Genomic DNA, 22,743 nt, shown 5'->3' on the forward strand with positions numbered 1-22,743 from the left:
ATATCGAAACTCTAAATTAAAGTAAGAATTTAGATGAGAACTGGTCTACTGAATTTAATTAATGAAATACTACTAAAAAAATGACTCTAAAATAAGTAACGATTCAATCTCACAGATGATTTATAAGATATTTATATATTTGTAATTATATAGAGATAAGTATTGCAATTAGTAATCATTTTATGCAGACTTCGTGTGGGCTCCTTCGTGGACAAGAAAGGTGTTAAATCGGGCCCAATTTATCAACGTTGTTTAACGTTAAAGATTTTCAAGTTGGGTCATTGCTCACATATTTATATGATTTATTTTTCCAAGAGAGAACAATATATGACCAACCATTTCAAATTTTTAGACAATGAAATATTTTCATGATCACTACAAAATTTTAAAAAATATTTTCATGCATGTATTGATTTCTAGGTGTATAATAATGCATAAAACATCAAATTTCAGATACTCGGTCGTATAATAGTATGCATCCATCTTTTTATGTGTACCATAATTTGGGACATTGCCCCACAAAAGATCTCTTACATTATTAATTTATTCTACCTAATAATTTTACAAATACCACTATTTGGCACATGTTTAATTTTTTGAAAATAATACTAGTATTCTTTCTCCACTTGCAAACACTTGGCAATAATGTGAGATTCTTTTTCATGGACTAACACCCCTCTAAAATTATTAAAATGTGTGTCGCTAAGCATTATGAACGTTTTTTATTTGGCGGATCGAGAGTGTTACACACATCGTATGGTACATATTTAGTTTAAAATTATAAAAAGTTAGTAGTGTATGCAGACTTAACCGTTTGGATTCCGAATAAAGAATAATAAACAAAAACATTTGCTACTACGCATGCCATAAATCCAAGTCAAGCCTACTCTACGTTCAATGTACATCTTAACAGCTAGACCCCAAACTCCAAAACACACACACACAACTTTCTTTATGTAATTATCAAACGGTTATAATAAAAAAGAGGAAAAAAAACCATTTTATTTTTCAAAATGGTACCACGTGTCGCTCTTGCATTGACCGATTCGATGCGGATGGAACGCTCAGCAGTCCGCAACCTATCCCCCAACCCTCACAATAAACGAGTCGATTCGTTCAGCGCAATAGATCCAAAGTGGGTAGTTAAAGAAGCTACCTCTCATGGAAATTGGAATCATCCTAATTAATTTGTTGAATACACTAAAATATTTCCAAATAATTGCCAAAAAAAACACGTTTTTCAGACTTCATAATTGTAAAGAAAATACAAAACTAGAAGTCCATGTTTTCTAGCAAATATCCTTTTTCATAAGGAAGAATCAGCAGCCACAATTGACCATGTGCATCAATGGATGATGACTTACTCATTTCATAATTAATTTTATTCTAACATAAACTTTATTTCCTCCCATCAATAACACGTTTTCATACACACAGCCAATCCCTCCCTTCATCATCAAGCAATCAATTAATCAATCATAATTTTCATAATCATAAATAGAATTTGAAATAAAATAAACCAAATCACAGGTCTGTCTTCCCAAATGACTGTTCATTTGGAAACTCATACTGATAATCAGTCAAAAAATTGTAGTAATTAAAATGTACAAATTACATCAGGATTAATCCTCACTGAATGAACTGAGTTAATTGAACAACCATAATGCTAATGTCATCGAGAGATCCTCTGGCCAGTGACAAATCCGCTAGTTTCTTGCAAGCCGCGAGCGCTTCTGGCTTATCCACGCCCACGCATAGATCACGGACGATGTCCACCGCCTCCTGATTGCTAACCTGCAACAATAGACACGAAAATAGTCAGCATCGACAGTCCTCAGCAAACGAAGACATGAAAGACCGTGGATGAAGCTTGCTTGCTTACATTATCCCACAGGCCATCCGAGGCCAGGATCAAGAACTCGCAGTCTGGTCTAATCTTGAATATCTTAGTCTCCGGCTCGGCCACGACCCATTCCTTGAGATGGCTGTCTCCGATCGCCCTTGACACAGCGAGAGATCCGTGCACTCTCCAAACGCCGTGGCAGCAGTCCACATAGCCACCCTACAAACAGATCCAAATCTCATCAGCAAACATGGATTGGAATTTGAAACAATTGAGTCATATACTCGATGAGATGGAATGCTCACCAGACTCTCGATCCTCTCCCTTTCTTCAACCAACGAAGGGCGGTGATCTACTGTAAGGGCTTCAGCAACGCCTCCCCGGCTCATCACAGCACGACAGTCTCCCGCGTTGGAGACCACAAGGTCTCCTTTACGAACCAATGCTGTCACGCAGCACGTCCCCCCACGGATATCTTTCTTCAAAAACTCAGAATCCGTGGCTAGATACCCCTCCTTCACAGCCTCCTCCATCTCGTCGCCTCTCTTCACCACTTCCTTCATTATGTTCTTCTCCAAACGAGTTGAAGCAAACTCTGCAGCTCCAGCTCCTCCATGACCATCAAAAACACCAAAAAACGCCTGAAATTTACAGTTAAGGCCAATGTTAGGTTATACCAAATCCCCAAAACTCTTTAACTCCTCACTTCACATCTTCAAGCAATCATCAATGACTCATCCATCAACATTAATTCTATATCTACTAAACAGAGATTTCAACGATAATTCTCATCAATTATAAACGCATCTATCCTTCTAATTTGCCATTAATATCCATGGATCCAATCATCCAATTACCAAATCAATTCAAATCTCCAGTAAATTCAAACACAATCAATCCATGGCAAAAACATCTCAAATTCATCTGTAAACATAAATCGAAAATTAAAGCTTAAAATGAAAATTAACCTGTTTAGAATCGCCATGGATGTCCACAACAGCTGAATATCGATCCTCCAAATCGCCACCTCTTTTCCCTCTTTTGGAGTAAACCGAGTACGCCTCCCCTTCAAACACGACCTCGCTCGACCTATCCGAATCCGACGTCGTTTTAGCCTCCTCAATTTTCAAGCTAATCACGGGAATATCAATCCTCCCCGGCCTCTTCCGCTTCAACACCTGCGGCGCCTTCGCCGCCGCTGCTCCTTCCTCCTCTCCATCCAATGGCTGCGCGATTTGCTTGAGAAAAAACGACGACGCAGAGGACAGCGGCGGCGGCGGCGCGGTGGCAGCCTTGCAGAAAACCGGCGACATCTTTCTCGGCGAAGGCGTGAAAATCGGAGAGCTTACTGCTGCTACAGCACAATGCATGATTTTTTCCCCCAATTTATGAGTCAAATGAATATGATCCTTTTTTTGCGAGTTGATTCAGCCTTTTGCTGTGCGTTTTTCTTCAATTTCAGTGATATAAATTTCAGCTCTGAAATTCGGGCTATATATAGCGTGATGCCGGTGGTGAAGGAAAGCCCGTAAACGTCGTCGTTTCCCAGGTGAAGAGATACTTAAACTTTCACGCGCTCGAGTAAGGCGCTTGTAATCACTCGCTAATAAATAAAGACTTAATTTGCTCTGGTAATTATTTCATGATTATCTCGATTGAATTATACAGTCTGTCTAAAGGTTGTACTTTATTCTTTCTAGATTTTTAAAACATTTTTTTGTTAAATACTCCCTCCGTCCCTTATAATTTTACTCACTTTGACCCGGCACGGGTTTTAAGAAATTTAATGGAAAGTGAGTTGAAAAAGTTGGTGAGATATGGGTCCTACTTTAAAAGTATTAGTTTTATAATAAAATGTGAGTAGGAATGAGTTAGTGGAATATGAGGGCCACTACCAAAAATGGTAAAAGTGAAGTGAGTAAAATTATGTGGGACGGCCCAAAATAGAATACTAGGTAAAATTATGGGGGACAGAGGGAGTATAAGAAATACTCCTCCCTCTCAGATAATTTGTCACATTTTTTCATTTCAGTCCCGTCTATATAATTTGTCTCATTTCACTTTTTACTATTTTTTTTTATTTTACTAACTTATTCCTACTCACATTTTATTGTGAAACTAATATATAAAAGTAGGATCCACATTCTACTAACTTTTTCAATTCACTTTTCATTACATTTTTAAAATTTGTATCCGATCAAAGTGAGATGAATTATCCAAGACGGAGGGAGTAATATTTAATGAATTCAGTGGAACATAAAATATGATACATATTTAATAATTTACAAAAATAAAATAGAAAACATAATAAAATAAAAATATAAAATAATTGATTTTGTCCAAAAATAAAAAAAGAAACTAATTTAGTTAGAATATCCCAAAAAACTATAAAAACTGGTTTATAGCCCAATCGATTGTTTATTAAAATTAGAAATCCGTTATATTTTAGGAGTAGTTCTTTATTATTGCATACTTTCCACATAGAAAATAAATAAGACTGCAAAAAATCTTACAATCAAAATTTAAAAGAAGAAGAAATGATTATTACTCCCTTTGTCCAGATAATTCGACCCAGTATTTTATTTCGGATCGTCCCAAATAATTTGTCTCATTTCACTTTTACCTTTTTTGGTAGTGGACCTCATATTCCACTAACTCATTCCTACTCACATTTTATTATAAAACTAATAATTTAAAAGTAGGACCAACTTCCCACCAACGTTTTCAACTCACTTTCCATTAGATTTCTTAAAACTCGTGTCGGGTCAAAGTGTCCCAAATTATCTATAACGGAGGGAGTATATTTTAGTTCTTTATTATGCATATTTTTCAGAAAGAAAATAAATGAGACTGCAAATCTTACAATCAAATTTAAAAGAAAAAGAAATGATTATTATTTCTTAATTAACCAAAAAAAAAGTAAAAGTAGAGAGCGTGGAGATTAAATGAGAGTGGGTAAAGCGAGAGGTTCTTTCCCGCAAAAAGCGGTCAACTGAGTGAGGAGGCAGATTTTAATGACTAAATTTTGTCAATGGTCAAACACGCATATTCCGCTGTTTTTACTGAGAATTTTTCTTATTTCTTAATCAAAAAGTATTGCAAGCACTAAATTGGGGAAAATAGAGCAACATATTCATGGATTGAATAATTAAATTGAATCCAATCCAACAATTAAATTTAATTTGGATTTTTTTATTTTTAGACCGAATCTAATTTTACTTTTTAAGAAAGTCAAAATTCCGGATCACGTCGAATCGTTACAGATTGAATTCTAAAACCGAGTAAATCCAACATTCCGATAAGAATAAATTGAATTACATAAATTGTACACGTACGTAATACCTCTAAATTTTAAATTTGATTGAATTATATTATAAATTAACTTTTTTAGTTATATTATTATGTAGCAATATAAAAGAAGTGATACGAAAAATTTATACATGATAAATTTTAACATTATTTCGAGCTTGACTCAAAATAATTATACAATATTCAATTAAATTAATACTAATATTTACTTAAATTTGTGGATATTTAATTTAAAGTTTTAATATTTTTCAAAATTGTTATGGAATGATTATTACAATATGTAAGTTATTTTAAGTTAAAAATGCATATTTATAAATTAATTTTCAATGTAAAATGCCAAAAAAAATTCGATTATGTATGTACAATTTATGTAAGTTTATCACTATCAGATATTTAATTTAAAAAATATTTTATCAACTAAGTCTAATAAATATAATGATAAAAATTTATGTTGGATTTATTTTTATATTTTGCACATATTTCCTTGGTTGAAATTTAATTATAAAATTATGGATAAGATTTAAACTTTCGGATAATGTTTATATTTTCTTGAATCACGGCCAATTCAGATTTAGATTGGGCAAATATTGATATGAAATCCAAATATTCACCACTAATAAAAGCCATACGACTATACCACTAGTATTATTATTTAGAAACTCTAATATAGAAATGAAATACTAGTTTGACGCGTTATTACATTGATATCTCCTTATATTTGACTACTTATTGAAGAAATCTTTGTCGAGGTTGTTTGGGTTGAATTTTACTTCTAGTTATAAATATGGTCTCTTTATATATTTGCTACTTGTACCAAAATGTGGTCATTATATGTCTACGTAGTAAACTATGATTTAGGGTAAGCTATAAATAATTGATGACACAAAGCTATATTTTAATAGAAGAAGAATAAAGTATATGTCTATTTTAGAGATCAATGTTCTTTTTCTTTTATTTTTCCTTTTTGAAAAGGTGGAAGTCAATGTCTTTTCTTGGACCCAATTCAAAAAAGAAATGCTGTAACGTCGGTGACCAGATTTTCATTCTACCATAATATATGCAAATCTTATACTTTATTGAGATTTAAAATGCAAAGAGAATCAACAAAATAATACAGTCATGATTCTTCCATGTTCAAAGGTACGTATGCTAAATTTTAATAGTCGCAATATTATTCATCGTCTTAAACATTTATCACATTTTAATTGTTGACACACTATTTTTTATCCAATATTCTTCAAAGAGAAGAAAAAGTTTTATCACACCAAGTTATATGATAATATTATCCATTTGATTCATTTGGATTCACTACTTGCCGAAACTTCTTTTGGTGGTATATTTTAGTTAATTCAGTGAGAGATAGTCGATCTCTTGAACGACAAACCAGATACAAACAGAACTCGATCCAAGAATAAAACGAAATCAATGAAGTCGGGATCTACACAAGATAATCACACCGATAACATATTGCACAAATAAAAAACGTAACATGGTCCATAGACCATATATAGATCTTAACTATACGTCTAAACGAATAGTCACACATTCAATAAACTTATATCGGATATAGACAACTCCAGTTTATACAAGGCATTGCAATAACAATGTTGAACATTCTCATGTTTATACCCAAAAAAACCAAAAACCTTCCGACGCCGACGACGAACGTAACTATTCACTGTATCCAACTCCACGAATTCTGTTACCTCGATCCATCACAAATTCATACTGATATCGTCCCAATGTTAAAGAGCCAATAGTACCATGGTCCATAGAACATAGTCACATACTCCATAAACTTTAATAGGATATAGACAACTCCATTTATACATGGCATATCAATAACAAATTAACAATGTTGAACATTCTCATGTTTATACAATTATACCCAAAAAATCCTAAAACTCAATTACTTACAATTTCATTTTCTTTTCCATTCCATAAAACAATTTCATCTTTACATCAAGTTTTTTTTTTTTTTTTTTCACAAAAAAAAAACACTTAACAAAAAAAAAAAAAAAAAAAACTCCACAAATCCATCAACGGTCAAGAATAGGAGATGATCCGAGCGTAAAGGAGCTCGTTCCACGTGTCCGGCAATCCGGGGAGGCACCAGTGTATGCAGTCGGCGAACTTCGCCGGATCCGCCTTCTGCTCCGGCGTCAGAATCTTCCCCTGCCGGATCGTGTGCACCGCGGTGTGGGCGTCCTTCCGGTACTCCGAAAGCCGGGTGATGTTGAGGAAACTCACCGGCACTCTCATCGCACCCGTCACCTCCGCCGCCGCCGCAAACAGCCTCCGGTCCGTCCCCACGTCCAGCGCCGCCGCGGCGTCGACCACCGGCGCCGTCTCCTTAGCGCACTTCACGCCCTCCGGGTTGCCCCAATCCATGCTCCTAACGTGATTAATTAGTTAATTAGTAATTAATTAAATAGCTTCATCTAATTATGTTAATTATGTAAATTAATTACTTGATGTGAAGAGGCGACATGCTCATGAAGAAAACTTTGGTGCGGTTTGGATCTACGTTTTCGTCGACCCATCGCGACCACGTGTCGAGCACGCTCCTGTAGGCGGACGGCCTTTCAACTTGGTCGTATTCGGTCGAGTTTTGGTCGAACGATCCTCGCCTGCATCGAGGGCAAGGGCAGAAGATTAGTTTTTTAAGATAAAAAATACCTCGAAAACAGACAAAATAAATGTTATAAAGTTATATTTGTGGTCTAGGGTGCTTCAGTTGACCCTCACACTACACTTGTCCACATCCACATGCGCTTGTTCAACGTTACAAATACTTTTCCCGTCTCACTCTAAGTGATATCGTAGTACATTTTTCTTTTTGAATGTCACAATCTGACACATTTTTCAAAATGGAAATATCATTATATATAGTTATATACTTTATTCCACCAAACAAAACAAATCAGTATAAAATCTTGTGGCGAATACGAAATGCTTCACTTAGAATGGGACAAAGATACGAAAAAATTGGTTATTTTGAGAATGTAACTTACAAAATTTTCATGGTGGGGGTGTTCATCCACCAAATGTAAGTGTTGAAGATGAGGAAATCCACATTTTTCCAATTGTTGCCATGTTTTTGGATTGAGTTAGGCATGATGATGCGATCCAAAACGCTGTGCAAGTTAGGATCATCTGAGTTGGACTCTACCAAGAATGGGGCCCAATAGAACTCCACCGTGGCATTATAATCCTGCATTACATGTCAAAATTTACCAAATAATGACTTGGAATAAAAAGTGTCACATTTTTTGGAAGGTTCCGCTGACATGGAAGTCTTAACTTTACTTGTAATATAAGCATCACGAAACAGTTATAGTACTTGAGAAAGTGGGGGAAACTAACATATATGGGGCCAAAATTGTCACACAAGCAAAACAAGTTAAAAACAAACAATGAATTATTAGGTTTAGATAATGATTCAGACAGAAAGCTTTACTTTAAATAGCAATTATTATATTATTGAAAGACCAAACAACTATAACAAAAATAATTGGATTAATAATTTGTATATCCTGATTACTTATATAAAATTGTGATCAAAATAGAACTAATTCATAATGCCGAACTACATAACGAAACCACAAAGGTTCATTACTGAATCACACAGAGGTCATTTTGTTGATCGTTTTAGTTAGTGAAACCGATCAATTTCAAAGTTCGAGAATAAATCGATAAAGGTAGTGAAAGTCGAGATAGATTTGATTATTAAGGCTAAAAAACTAATTACCTCAATTTTGAAAATTGACAAGGAACCAGTCTTGTTCAAGCTCTTGCTAGCTTGAGGGACAACAGATTGCACCAAACAAATCATGGATTCCCACTGATTTCGATTCAACGAGTCCCCAACAAACATCATCCTCTTATTCCTCAGTTTCTCAAGCAACAATCTTGGCCTAAACCTAAACAAAATTCAACAAAATTCATTAAATTAGTTAAGAGAGGTCAATTTTGGTCCTAAACATATAACCAAAACACGAATTTGACCTAAACTTATACTTTTTGAAAAACAGGTCCATAACAAATGAAAATGTCGCCCAAATAGTCATTTTTTTATATTTTCGTAAAAAACTAACGGTCAACTCTAATTGCACAGTGGCATGACTGTTAGTTTTTTGACGGAACTGTTAAAAAAGGACTACACCGACAATAATTTCATTTGTTATGGATATATTTTTCAAAAAGTGAATGATTTTGACAAAATTCGTATTTTTGTCATATATTTTGGACAAAAATTTACCTTTACTCATTAGTTTATAAAATATTCAAGAAATTAGATAATCTTACTTAGGCAATGAGCAATCTCTTGGCTGCCATCTCCAATTCTGGTAGAAGGAGTCTCTCCTTCCGTTGCGTAGGCACGTGACCTGCGCGGTCAAGAACCGGCATTCATCCTCTCTGTAGAGAGGGTGGGTGACGTTATCAAACACCCAATTCCCGGTGAACAAATCACAGTCTTTGTCACTAGGGTTTTCGACTTCCCCCTCTTCCTCGAGGAATTCGGGCTCTTTCTTCCGGACATCCCCGCCGTCTTCAGCAGTGGAGTCAGCAACGTCGACTTCCTCCTCCACCACGGTTCTCGAATTCACCACGGTTTCAGTTTCTTGAATTTCTAGGGTTTTGGAGGGGAAGAAGGGGAATTCGGGGAGGGACTCGTTGTAGATGAAGCAGGCGAGGATGAAGGCGGAGGCGAGGGCGATGAAGATCGGGAGGGTGGGGCCGGCCTTGCGGCCGGAGGAGGAGGCGGCGGGCTTCATTGAATTTGAGGGTTTTGGTGGTGAGAAATGGATTGATTTTGGGGGGATATATGGGGAAGGTTTGATGATCAGAGAAGCAAGGGGAGTGAGAAAGTGACTGAGTAGGGGTTTTTTTTCTGGTTGCATAGACTTTGATGGAGAGGTTGCTGTTATTGATGGTGATGGTTGATAGGTTTGTTTATGTTTCAAGATAGGGATTTGGTGGAATGGGGGTGTCTTGAAAGGAAAGGGTTTTAGGTTGATGGTGGCGGGCTGGTTGTCGTTCTCACCAGCTTAGTTACTGTGCTAGCTAACTGCTCTGAGTGTGTGTGTGTGTGTGTGTTGGAAGAGAGAGTTAAGTTGAAGATTCAGTTGGTCAGCAATGTATGTTTATAGTAGTATCTCTGACAATGACAGATTCAGGAAACAGAACTAGTTGGGGTTTGTGTCAGAATGTAGAAGTGGTGCGACGATGGATCACGTAAGTGAACTGACGTCGTAAAGTCGGCGATAGTTCCAATTTCCAAAACCTGATTTAAAGAAGTTTTTCCAGGTCTCATTGGTCGACGATGGGGCGGGTCATCATTTTGTCGTTAGTGTCAGGACACATAACTTGTGGGGCCAGTGTCGAAAGATAGCGGTTGTCGTGGCAGTGGAAGCAGGTGAAGAATGAAGTGAACTCAACACTGAAGTGGTGACGGCAGAGTTGTTGCAATCCGAGATAGTGAGGTTGACAACAGATATAAAAATCGAATTTAATAGAATCTTCCTTGAATCCGATGAATCATTATGGGGTTGCATGATCATCATTTTACTTAATAAGAATCTCAAGAATTTCGTGCTTTGATGTTTTGTATTTGATGATCTTAAAGGTGATGATTTAGATAAATATATATTTTGTTGGGAAATAGATGATGATTATATATGTATTGGATTAATTAAGGGTCAAATATTGCATCTCAATCGTTGTCACTAATTTTACTACATATGATCATAATTAATTAAAATTGGATACTACTTGCAAACAATATTTTACAATGTCAAATAGTATTTTGCAACTTTCATTATTTAAACTACTAGCCTCTCTTTTCTTGCTATAAAATACTTGTTCGACAAAGTAATTCCAACTCCCAATCTCCACACAATCTGCGTGGTTGACAATAATCTAATAAAACCTCTTAACATCAATATTAGAGTATGTGAAGTCAGTATGAATAAATTCATTTTTCATTTTTTGATAAGTTTTAGTTTAATTATATTTATTAATTATAATATAGGTATAGCACGTGCCACAAGGCCCATGCACACCACATTATTAATTTTTAATGATCACATTATTGTATACCAATTGATCGATGAGCCATTATTAATTATAATACCATTAATTATAAATTGTCACGAAAATTATAAATCTTATAAAATCTAGAAAACTACACTTTTGGTAACTTGGTTGCGAATTGCAATTCATCGGCCAACAACGAATATGAAGGGGAAAAAGAGAAAAAAAACATAACATCATGGATATTACAGGCACTAGTTATAATTTTTTAATTAATTTTGAATGCCTAATTATTAATTATGAGATAATGAAATCCTAATTTTCCTCGAGCAACTACCCAAGTTGATCAGTTGATATGTCATTAAGATTCTTAAAATTGATTAATAAGATCATAATCAATTAGTGGTAGCTTTGAGTTTGAGAAAAGTAAAGAAAAAGAAATCTTTGTATATATATGTACTTGAACTGTCTATGACTCTATGTATGTTATGTACGTATATGTATATTCAACCAACATCTTGATATTTACTTTTCGTTGGATCCAAGTTATATTAGTACAACTGTACAAGAATTGGACTGTCCATGTTATACTATGTACACGTTCCACCAAACATCTTGAGATTCACTTTTCTATTGAATAGATAAGATCTACTTTCTCTGTATGTACATGAATATGAGTTTCTTTTTTCATTTCGATATATAGATTTCACATTCTACTTATAACTTATTTTACTCACATTTCATTTAAAATTAATATATATAAGTGAGACTCATATTTCACTAACTATTTCTTATCCACGTTTATTAGCATTTCTTAAAACTGCGTCGGAAATAAATGGGACTTCTATTCACGGAGGGAGAGTGTAATACTTAATCTTGTAATATCACACATGATTAGTTTAATTTGACTTATTAAGTTTTAGTGTTCCTCGTATGTTGCACAAGGGTTAATATATATTAGGAGTATGAACCATTAATTTATTTTAAAATAATTAGTAATATTTGTAAGGTTATTTTAATTTAAATATCTAAAATGTTAAATTATTTATAAGTATATTTATGCATGTATGTATATTTCTCACTATCCTGGTATTTTATCAATTCTATTATACTATTTCCAACTTACCAATTATATCATCACTTTTTTAATTACTTTTTCAACTTGTATATATTTTATTAATAGTTTTTTAGGTAATTATTTTTTATAAAAAATTTGAAAGTGAAATATCACTAAGGCTTTCAACTTAGTTTTTGACCAACATAATAATTGACAAAATTTAAAATAAATTTGGTTATTAACACATTATAATCACGAACATCTATTCAAATTCATGAAAAAAAGAAATGCTACATGAAGTATCTTATTTGGTATCATTCGTGAACACTAATTTGATTTAATGCACGTGTACATGTAGCGTTATTTGTTTTGTTTTACACATGCAGTACTTTAAAATTTATTGATTTTTTAAATTTCATAAATTCAAATTTCGTCATTCTAATTTATTTCAAGTTATTGATAACACGAGTAAATTGAAGTTTCACTTTTAGAAATATGTATAATTATTTATGTTAATAACAATTTTAATGTATTAGAATCGAATTAAATATATAAAATAAAAGAAAAATAAGAATAAACATGCAATGAACGAGAGTCAATGATCACGGATGATATTCCTACAATATATATATATAGCATATCATTTCCCTTTAAACTTAATCATTACATAATCAAATACTATTGTGACAATTTAATAATCCTCTTCACTCAATCTAACACCATCATTTATTATTCCTTAAATCAATATAAATTAGGTGTGAACATTGAAGAAAAATGTTTTGAACAATTAATTCAAACTAGTACAATAAAACATAACTCGTGAGATCAGACACAGTAAACATCTCGCACGCAACACTTTTCATTTTCTTTCTCCTCTTTATCACCTCCCATTGTGTCCATGGCCACCGAGGGGTGAAATGTGAGATGTTTCGGGGGGGCCGCGGTGGCGCTCCCGTGGAGCGGCTAAAAAGGTTAGTCGAACGCGACACGGTTCGCGCACGCGCGATATCAAGGAAAGTGAGGCTAAAAGAGGGCTTTTCGAGGCGGCAAGTCCAGGAGACTCGGGCCGAGCCATCTCCTGGCGAGCTGCCGATTTATTCGGCCGCGGACTACGGCACCGGGGAGTATCTAGTGAAGTTGAGAGTGGGATCGCCGCCGCAGGAGGTGGTGCTGATCGCCGACACGGGGAGCGACCTGACTTGGAGCAAATGCAGCCGCGGCGAGGTGCAGGGCGGCCACGTCTTCGCGCGGACCGCTCGTCGTCGTTCCGGACTTTTCCCTGCTCTTCCGCAGTCTGCAAGACTGATCTTGCTGAGCTCTCGTCTCTCTCACGCTGTCCTTCTATGCTCCACCCATGCGCATATGATTACAGGTAGATATCTGCTCATAAATGTCTCATTTTACTCGTATTTTATCATAACATAGAGAAAATTAATTGCATACTCTCTCGATTTTTATGTGTCTTGTTTTGACCTTACACGGATTTTAATAAATATAATAAAAAATAAGTTGAAAAGTTAGTAGAATGTGAGGTCTATTGTCAAAAATAGTAAAAATGAAATAGAATAATAAATATGAGACGAATCAAAATAAAAAATTAAGAGTAAGTCGTTTCTAGTTTATCATGTAACTAATAAAAATTAAAGGACTACTCTCTCTGTCCCATTAAAATTGAAACATTTTCTTTTTTGTATTGTCTCATCTCTCTCACTCTAATATAACATTCTATGTCGATTCCCAAATATTGCATATTTAATGAGACAGATGGATGAAGTACTAATCACGGGGTTTAAGAAATTCTCAAATTGTCTAATCTAATCAAAATTACTCCCTCTGTCCCACAAAGATAGTCCCACTTTGACCCGGCACGGGTTTTAAGAAATGTAATGAAAAGTGAGTTGAAAAAGTTGGTGGGATGTGGGGCCTACTTTTAAAGTATTAGTTTTATAATAAAATGTAAGTATAAATGAGTTGGTGGAATGTGGGGTCCACTATCAAAAATGGTAAAAGTGAAATGGGACAAACTTTGTGGGACGGACGGAAATGGAAAAATGGGACAATCTTTGTGGGACGAGGGAGTATTTAGTTTTAAGTTTCTAAACCACAAAACAAAGTCGTTTAATTGTATACATAAGTCATATTAATACACATTCGCACCACTATTCATTCATAGTACCAGAATCTCACACGTGTTGCCAACTCAACATTGCATTTGCCTGGAATAATTACAAACTTTGAAATTTGTGATTTGTAATTCAAATTTTGAAATATAACAATACTGATCAAATCTTACTAAACTTCATCATTTTAAAAGTAAGATTCTTCTTTTTAAATTGAATTAATTATAGCATCTAATCTAAATTTATTCTCTTCACATGACTAGCTACTCGGATGGCTCAGCCACGCTAGGCATATTCGCCAACGAGACCGTCACATTCAGCCTCGCCAACGGGAGGGAGGCGAGGCTGAACGACGTCCTCTTTGGCTGCAGCAACTCCGTCCGCGGCCAAAGCTTCCAAGCCGCGGACGGCGTGATGGGGTTGGGATACAGCAACCCCTCGCTGGCCGTGAAGGCCGCAGGGAGGTTCGGAGGCAAGTTCTCGTACTGCCTCGTCGACTCCCTGGGCCCCACGAATATTTCCAGCTTTCTCATATTCGGCTCCCACGGAGATGCATCCAACATCTCCGTGGCCGAAATGCAGTACACGAGGCTCGTGCTCGGCGTGATCAACCCGTTCTACGCGGTCAGCGTCCGAGGCATCTCGGCCGGGGGTGCAATGCTCGAGATCCCGGCCGAGGTTTGGGACTTGAACCGCGGTGGCGGTGTGATCGTGGACTCGGGCACGAGCCTCGCGGTGCTGGCGCGGCCTGCTTATGAGGCGGTGATGGATGCCCTGCAGCGGGCGCTGCAGGGCTTCAAACGGCTCGATTTGGGTATCGAGCCGCTTGAGTACTGTTTCAACTCGACCGGGTTTGATGCGGCGAGGGTGCCCGGGCTGGTGCTGCATTTTGCGGACGGGGCGAGTTTCGAGGCCCCAGTGAAGAGCTACGTGATCGACGCGGCTCCCGAGGTGAAATGCCTCGGGTTTGCGGCGGCGGCGTGGCCGGGTGTCTCGATTGTTGGGAATATTATGCAGCAGAATCATTTGTGGGAGTTTGATATTGGTAAGGGTAGATTGGGTTTTGCAGTCTCTTCATGTGTTTAGATTTAATTTGTTCGTGTTCGTGTTCGTGTTCGTGTTCTGTCTTTATAAAGTTGTCTTATTCAAGTTTTTATACATATATTGTTTGAGGATTTTTTCTCAAGTGACTAGAATTAAACTATCTTACGTGGTACGTAAAAATGTAACAAATGCAATATTTAAATATTGTACAAACTTCAAACTATAGTATACGATATATAAAAGCCCGTCTAGCTCAGTTGGTAGACCGCAAGGCTCTTCTTAACCTTAGGCGTTTTAATATTTATTATTAAAATAATACTCCATCTATATCATATCTTTTTATCGTAAAAGTTGTTTGTTTAATTCCAAATTGCATCTTAGCTAATATTAAAGTTGTTTTTTATCCATCAATCCCAATACTAAATATTGAATGGCCTTCAATTCCACTGTGCCAACAAACCTAATAATAATCTCAATAGTTAAAAAGAACCCAACTAGGTGGATTTGTCCTAAACTATTATTTAAGCAAATCCTATAACGAATTATTAGTCCCATATTCATATTCTTTCACCGGATCAAAACCTCAAAATGGCGAAATTTTTGAAGTCAATTTTATTCATCGTCGTCCTCGTTGCTCTTGCATCAGGTATCAAGTTGATATGTGATAATAGTCTTTTAAATCATAATTATGTAAAATTCGTATAAACGAAGCCTTTTGGTGATGCTCAAAACAACACCGTTTCATCAAAATAAACATTTTTTTATTTTCTTTTCCTTCCTCTTGTTTTTATTGAAACGTTATATTGTGCAGCACCACCAAAAGACGTCGTTTGTACACAAATGAGACGATCGAGAAATATTGAAATTTCGTTATTTAATGCTCTGTTTTCAAACGTTTTGGCGATGCTCAATATGAATAGTTTCATTAAAATAAGGTTTTTTTTTGTGTTTAAATGAAAAAACACCACAGTTTACAACACCAAAAGACATCGTTTGTGTATGGACGAGGCAATGAAAATTGAAAATGTGTTACTTTAATATTCCGTTTTCAAACCATAGGGAAATGACCAGAATGCTTAGAACATCATGATTTAAATGACTATTATCTCAAGTTATACTTCCATAATATTGGGTCCTCATATAGAAAATTTAATGACTATTTTCCTAATATGTTTCAGATTGTCTGGTTCATGGAGCGGTATGCAGAAAAAATCATCCTATTAAATGCGACCCAAACGATAAAGAATTTTGTGTTCGAACATGCAAGAAATTAGTTACTCCAGCACCTGGTGAATGGAGCTTTTGCGATTCAGATGAACTAAACAATACTTTTTGTGCTTGCGCATTTCCATGCAGTGGTGGATTGCCCCCGAAAATGAAGAGGCCCGAAAAACGATAAAAATTAAATGTAATACTCCTTCTGTCCCATTAAAAATGAAACGTTTTCCTTTTTCGATTGTCCATTAAAAATGAACCGTTTTCTAAAATGGAAACAACTATACTCTACTTTTTCATCTCTCTTACTTTACACTCTCTCCATTAACTTACAAAACAACACTACATAAAAACTTGCGCCTTTTCTAAATGTTGCATATTTAATGGGACGGAGGAAGTACTTTCTGGGGCGAAATGGAAGGCCATGGTCCCCACCAAATTTATAATCATATATGCATATAATAATTATAATTAGAAATTATGGTGCAGTTTGACATTTTCATACTGTTAGAAGCATTAGGTGATGAGTTCTATCCTCCCTTACAACGTCGTTATTTCTATGTTTCACTTTTATATGTTTTCTTCTTATTTTTTTAATTTGCACATAATCTATGTCTCTTTTTCTTCACTCAATAACTATTTTACGTATCTCTACTTTTATTACTTATCGTATAATTCGTTCACTCTTAATAGTTATTTCGTTCGTGCAAATCTGACTACCAATGCTACAATGGCTTTTGGCAATATCAACATAAAATTGTTAACAGTCAGTTTGAGCTCTCCAACATAAAAAATCACAGCTATTAACAGTCATAATAAATAAATAATTTAGCAATAAATATGATTAGCAGTATAATTTAACAATAATTTAACTATAAATAATGGGACTTACTAGTATAAATATTGTATAAATAAAGTTATTTTGTTATCAATATTATTATTAGGAATTATTAACAATTTTAAATTATAATATATTTTGATTCAAGCATCATATTTTATTTTATTCACCTGCCTAAACCCCCGCCCATACTAGGTGTTTTTGATTAAAAAAAATCCCTTCACAATCAATTATAATTAATAATGACAATTAAATATCTTCACCACTCAATCAAAGAGTATCAAAACGTGATAGATCTTATTTCTTAGGCAGATAAAATATTAAGATTCTTTCCATATTTGTTAACATTATTTTTATAAATGCATAAGATTGTTCCTTACATTCTAGTAATAGATTCGAGGAAAATAAAATTATTACAATCATGAGATCGCGTCGCACCATCAGAATATTTAGTAAATCCACAATCCAATTAACCTAATAAATAATAAACTCATTCCTAATGTCGATATTATACTATTTAAGCAAATCCTAAAAATGAATAATTAGTCGCATCTTTCAAAACATCACAAATGGCGAAATTTTTGAAGTCGATTTTGTTTATGGTCGTCCTTGTTGCTCTTGCATCTGGTATCACATTTGATTTCAATTTTTAAATTTATACTTTTATCCTTTCTTTTGTCTTTGATTTGTTGATTTTTAGTAGTACTTTTTATTATACTAAAAATGTTCACAAAGACTCTTCTCTATATTATTGACACTTTATTGACCATTTTTTTGTTCGTTTTAGATTGTCTGGTTTGTGGAACGTCTTGCAAATTGGGCACGGATATTCAATGCGACAGACATAATGATTCCTTTTGTGTTAAACCATGCCAAAAGGCAGTTAGTCCAAATCATCTTCAATGGAGCTTTTGCAATTATGATATTATATCAAGAACTTATTGTGTTTGTGCATATGAGTGTTGATTGCCCACAAAATCAAAGGGGGCGGAATAAGAGTTTAAGTGTAATACTTCAATGTATTTTTATATCCAGGACCAAGAGTATTCTACAATTTCAAGGCGATTCAATTCGGATGTTGTTTTGCAAAAATGATAGTAATAAATAGTTAGAATGTAGAGAAAGTAAAGTGAGTAAAAGAATAATATATGTATATACGACTTTCTTCTATAATATTCTCTCTTACTTTGCTTTCTCTCCACTGCAGCTATTTATTATCATCTTCGCAAAATAATGGTAAAAAAGAAACGCCTCATTTGTAGTGGAACGTACGGAAAAATACTTGTTAATCAGTAAATGTATTTCAGTTAACTTGCAAATCACAACCTAATCAATTATCTATTATCTTAATTACTCCCATATATCTTATTGTTTATGGAATGATGAATAGAATCCACAATCTAGTTGGCCTTATTGTGTAGCTCAAATTTAAATTGTTTCATTTATTAGTTGGATAATTTGATAGTTTCGCTTTGAAGTCACAATTTCAATTGGTGTTTCTAATAAGTAATAACTACTAGTATATCCTTAGAAAACGACAATTAATTACAAATATATGCAGCTTTTAGTAGAATGTTAAATATATTTACTAAAAATAAAAATAATTGATGTAGCCCATTATAATAAAATGAGATTTATTTCGCTTGAAAAGAGTATTTGGGATAGACATGCACACAACTTGCAAACCAGGATGTCCAATTACCGATGTTTATTTTAATGAAACAATGTCGTTTTGAGCATCACCGAAAGATATCATTTTGTATATTGATTGGACAATTGATAAATGTAACTCATCAATTAATATTATATTTTCGAATATTATTGTACTGGCTAAATTTTATTCAATTTTGTGATACAAGTGATCCATATGTATAAATTATTCGATAGGGGAGCATTAGGGTGCCATCATGTTTAGAGTGACACTATACCACTAATTCTAGCCCTTATATCTATACGATGGAGGTCTAGATTGAATTAATTGAATGAAATTCGGATTGCAGTCTAATTATGTGTTGGATATTACAGATATGAGTATTTTAGTCAATTTCCAAAATATAAATTAGAAACGGAACTAATATTATTTAAATTTGAATTATACCACAAAGTCAATTTAATCGAATTAAATAAATTTAAATATCATTTAATATAACTATTTCATATCCGCGTACCAAAGGAAAATAATACTATAAAATTACAACAGTACTCTAGTATCAGTATTTTGCAAACTACTCATATTTGTGACATATTGTACATAATTACGATGAGCAAAATTATGAAAACCATATAATAAGAATTCCAATATATTAAGCTTATCTTTAATTCCATGTTATATTAAAATTCAAGACCTGTATTCTAATCCAAACTTCATGCTAATTTTTTTACTAATTTTGAGATTGTTTATATCCATCAATCCAAATACTAAACATTGATAATGGCCATCAAATCCAAACCATGCCTTTGTTTTACTAATTTTAAAATAGTTTATATCCATCAATCCCAATAGTAAAATATTGATTATGGCCATTAATTCCACTTTCCCAACAAGCCTAATCTCAATGGTTAACAAGAACCCAACTAATTCATAAGGTAGATATATATATGTCCAAAACTAGTGAATTCCATAACAAATTATTAATCCCATATTCATATACTGCCACTGGATTCAAAACCTCAAAATGGCGAAATTTTTGAAGTCGATTTTATTCATCGTCGTCCTTGTTGCTCTTGCATCAGGTATCAAGTTGATATGCGATAATAGTCATTTAAATCAGGTGAAATTAGTGTGAAATGACGTGTTTTGGTAATGCTCAAAACAACACCGTTTCATTAAAATAAACATTTTTTCATTTTCTCTTCCTCATTATTCCTTTTTAATGAAACAACGTAGCATTGAGCAGCATTACCAAACGACGTTGTTTGTACACGAATGAAAAAATCAAGAAATATTTAAATTTTGTTATTTAATATTCCTTTTTCAAACTTTTTGACGATGCTCAATATGATATCGTTCGTTAGAAAGATTGTTTGGAGATGTACAAGTCCAAAAGATGTCATGTGTGCACGGATGAGGGAAGAAAAATTGAAAATGTGTTACTTTAATTTTCCGTTTCACTTTTCAATCACAAGGAATTGGCCAAAATGTTTGATGTTAAAATAATTGAATGAACAATTATATAAATTTTTCTATGATGATTAGTCAAGAAAAATGGAGAAACTGTAGAACGGAAGCTACATTGATCCACATTGAATTGAATGGCGGAAATGCTTTATAACGGTTATAGATCTTTTAAACGATCAGAGAAATTCATCACAATAGTATGTAGAGAGAGTATAGAGATATCGAATCGTTCTTTTGATAACTCTAGCTTATACTTATTCAAACTTTTATTTTTATTCGGTCTCTCAACAAATAGACAATCTCATATGGTATCAACACTTTTTCCATAATAAATTAAATACACTTTAACAAAACTTAATCTTTAATGGATCTTTAATTGAACAACTGAAAAATAGTCATATACATTAAATTAGTCACGTGGAAGCTCAAATTTCTAACATGTACATCACGATATAAATTGATGTATATGAGTAATGAGTTGGACAGAACTTTCATAAATGTAAACATGCTATTTTTCTGGGGCGGGCGGAAAAGGAAAAGGTTCCTATTTTCATTGGACAGACATAGTACAATCTTGGATTCTCATATACTTACTACACTAATTTGAATGAATTTTTTTTATTCGTTTCAGATTGTCTAGTTCATGGAGAGGTGTGCAAGAAACAATATCCCATTCAATGCTACTCAAAGGAACCTCAATTTTGTGACCGGGAATGCATGAAAGTAGTTAATCCAAAAAATCTACAAAAGAGCCATTGCAATGCAGATGATAAAACCAATATTCATTGTGTTTGTGCATATGTTTGCCCTAATAAGTATGGTGATGACGGACCCAGCTCATAAGAAGGTGGTACAACTATACCCCAAATAAATCGCTTCTTAATGTAATATTGAGTTATAATTTACATAATATATGTTTTTTCTATTTTAGATATTAGTGAGTTACAATTTATTTTATTTATAATTAATTTCGGTAAGAAATCGAAAATGTAATTCACCATCGTTATTTATTTTTTAGACTATTAGAGAGTTTACATTTTTTTACTATTTGTATGTAATATGTATTTTTATTTTAATTGTGCTATTAAAATATTACTTTGAATTTTAGTATATGTGATTTAAAAGTGAATATTGTTGTAAGATTGAGTTTTGCATATATAAAATTGTCGTTGTAACATAATAATATTTTAAATATTTTTTTTTTTGTATGAAATTCATAGTTCAATTAAAAGTCTGGACCTGCCACTAATGAAGAGGCCAAAATAAAATCATAAAAAAACTAAATATAATACTTCAATGTATTTTTTATAATAATAATGCATAAATATGCCCACTTATTTAGTGAAATATGAATACTTTATAGTTTTGGCAATTCATTAAACAAAAATATTTGTCAGAACCAAACAAAAAGTCTCAATTAACTTATCACAACTTAACCAATGTAAATTATATACTCCCTCGGTCCAATTAAAAATGAAACATTTCCTAAAATTGAAATATCTCTGACTCTACTTTTTTCATATCTCTTACTTTACTCTCATTTCATTAACTTATAAAACATTACTATATAAATATTCGTGCCAATTTTCAAATATTACATTTTTAATGGGACGGAGGAAGTATTAGACTATATGTATGTTTATTATTTGGGATAGACTCTCACACCACTTAATTAAACTATATGTATGTTTATATTTGGGATAGACTCTCACACCACTTAATAACCACGAGTCATGAAGTCAAAGCAGGGGAGTAATTTTTTAAATTCATACAATGAATTTAAATTTATTACCACCTATCTCGCGATTTATAAGGATGATAATAGATACTCCCTCCATCCACAAAATATAGAGCAATTTGTGTATAACACGAGTTTTAATGTAAAATTGGAAAAGAAAGAAAGAAAGAAGGGAAAAAAATAAGAGAGAAGGAGAAAAAGTAAGTGAGAAGTAGTTTAGTAGAATGATGTATAGGGTTATTATTTGTTGAAAACTTTGGATAAATGAATGTGCTCTATTTTTTGTGGATGACCAAAAATGGTAATTGTGCTCTATTTTTTTTTGGACCGAGGGAGTATTTAAATCACAAAATTTCATAAAATAAAGCCAATCCCTTTATATTTGAAAACAGTAAATTAAACGAAGATGTTAATTTCACAAATGG

The 22,743-nt window shown here is 33.8% G+C and overlaps 2 protein-coding genes, 1 long non-coding RNA gene and 1 pseudogene across 4 annotated transcripts; 2 read left to right on the forward strand and 2 right to left on the reverse strand.

The window, feature by feature from the left end:
• Window positions 1–1,468: 1,468 nt before the first annotated feature.
• Window positions 1,469–3,294, reverse strand: LOC125208098 (putative protein phosphatase 2C 25). The gene is made up of 4 exons (XM_048107658.2): window positions 2,812–3,294; window positions 2,149–2,484; window positions 1,883–2,062; window positions 1,469–1,794 (listed from the first exon to the last, which is right to left on the reverse strand). Exons 1-4 carry the CDS (start codon window positions 3,211–3,213, stop codon window positions 1,630–1,632), a joined length of 1,083 nt encoding a protein of 360 aa, XP_047963615.2. The 5' UTR covers window positions 3,214–3,294; the 3' UTR covers window positions 1,469–1,629.
• Window positions 3,295–7,061: 3,767 nt separating this feature from the next.
• Window positions 7,062–9,972, reverse strand: LOC125204857 (xylan O-acetyltransferase 1-like). The gene is made up of 5 exons (XM_048103612.2): window positions 9,461–9,972; window positions 8,904–9,075; window positions 8,167–8,366; window positions 7,624–7,782; window positions 7,062–7,547 (listed from the first exon to the last, which is right to left on the reverse strand). Exons 1-5 carry the CDS (start codon window positions 9,928–9,930, stop codon window positions 7,199–7,201), a joined length of 1,350 nt encoding a protein of 449 aa, XP_047959569.2. The 5' UTR covers window positions 9,931–9,972; the 3' UTR covers window positions 7,062–7,198.
• A 3,007-nt stretch (window positions 9,973–12,979) lies between these two features.
• On the forward strand, window positions 12,980–15,542 carry LOC125204864 (aspartic proteinase NANA, chloroplast-like; annotated as a pseudogene). The gene is made up of 2 exons (XR_016136025.1): window positions 12,980–13,617; window positions 14,629–15,542. The product of XR_016136025.1 is annotated as an aspartic proteinase NANA, chloroplast-like (transcript).
• Window positions 15,543–20,057: 4,515 nt separating this feature from the next.
• On the forward strand, window positions 20,058–21,687 carry LOC125204875 (uncharacterized). Its single transcript, XR_007173654.1, has 2 exons — window positions 20,058–20,195; window positions 21,212–21,687. It is a non-coding gene; the product is annotated as an uncharacterized LOC125204875 (long non-coding RNA).
• The last annotated feature ends 1,056 nt before the right edge of the window (window positions 21,688–22,743 follow it).

The sequence above is a fragment of the Salvia hispanica genome, chromosome 2 (genome assembly GCF_029641045.1).
Source record: "Salvia hispanica isolate PSC_SH4W2 chromosome 2, Shi_PSC_v1, whole genome shotgun sequence".
NCBI classification, from domain to species: domain Eukaryota; kingdom Viridiplantae; phylum Streptophyta; class Magnoliopsida; order Lamiales; family Lamiaceae; genus Salvia; species Salvia hispanica.

Excerpts from the sequence above, each read along its gene's own strand:
- LOC125208098 (XM_048107658.2), bottom strand. The coding sequence starts at position 3,213 with ATGCATTGTGCTGTAGCAGCAGTAAGCTCTCCGATTTTCACGCCTTCG. Across the intron at positions 2,485-2,811 it reads TCCATGGCGATTCTAAACAG|GCGTTTTTTGGTGTTTTTGA; the intron begins GTTAATTTTCAT and ends TGTAAATTTCAG. Across the intron at positions 1,795-1,882 it reads CGGATGGCCTGTGGGATAAT|GTTAGCAATCAGGAGGCGGT; the intron begins GTAAGCAAGCAA and ends CTATTGTTGCAG.
- LOC125204857 (XM_048103612.2), bottom strand. The coding sequence starts at position 9,930 with ATGAAGCCCGCCGCCTCCTCCTCCGGCCGCAAGGCCGGCCCCACCCTC. Across the intron at positions 7,783-8,166 it reads ACCCCCACCATGAAAATTTT|GCGAGGATCGTTCGACCAAA; the intron begins GTAAGTTACATT and ends CCCTCGATGCAG. Across the intron at positions 7,548-7,623 it reads ATGTCGCCTCTTCACATCAA|GAGCATGGATTGGGGCAACC; the intron begins GTAATTAATTTA and ends TAATCACGTTAG.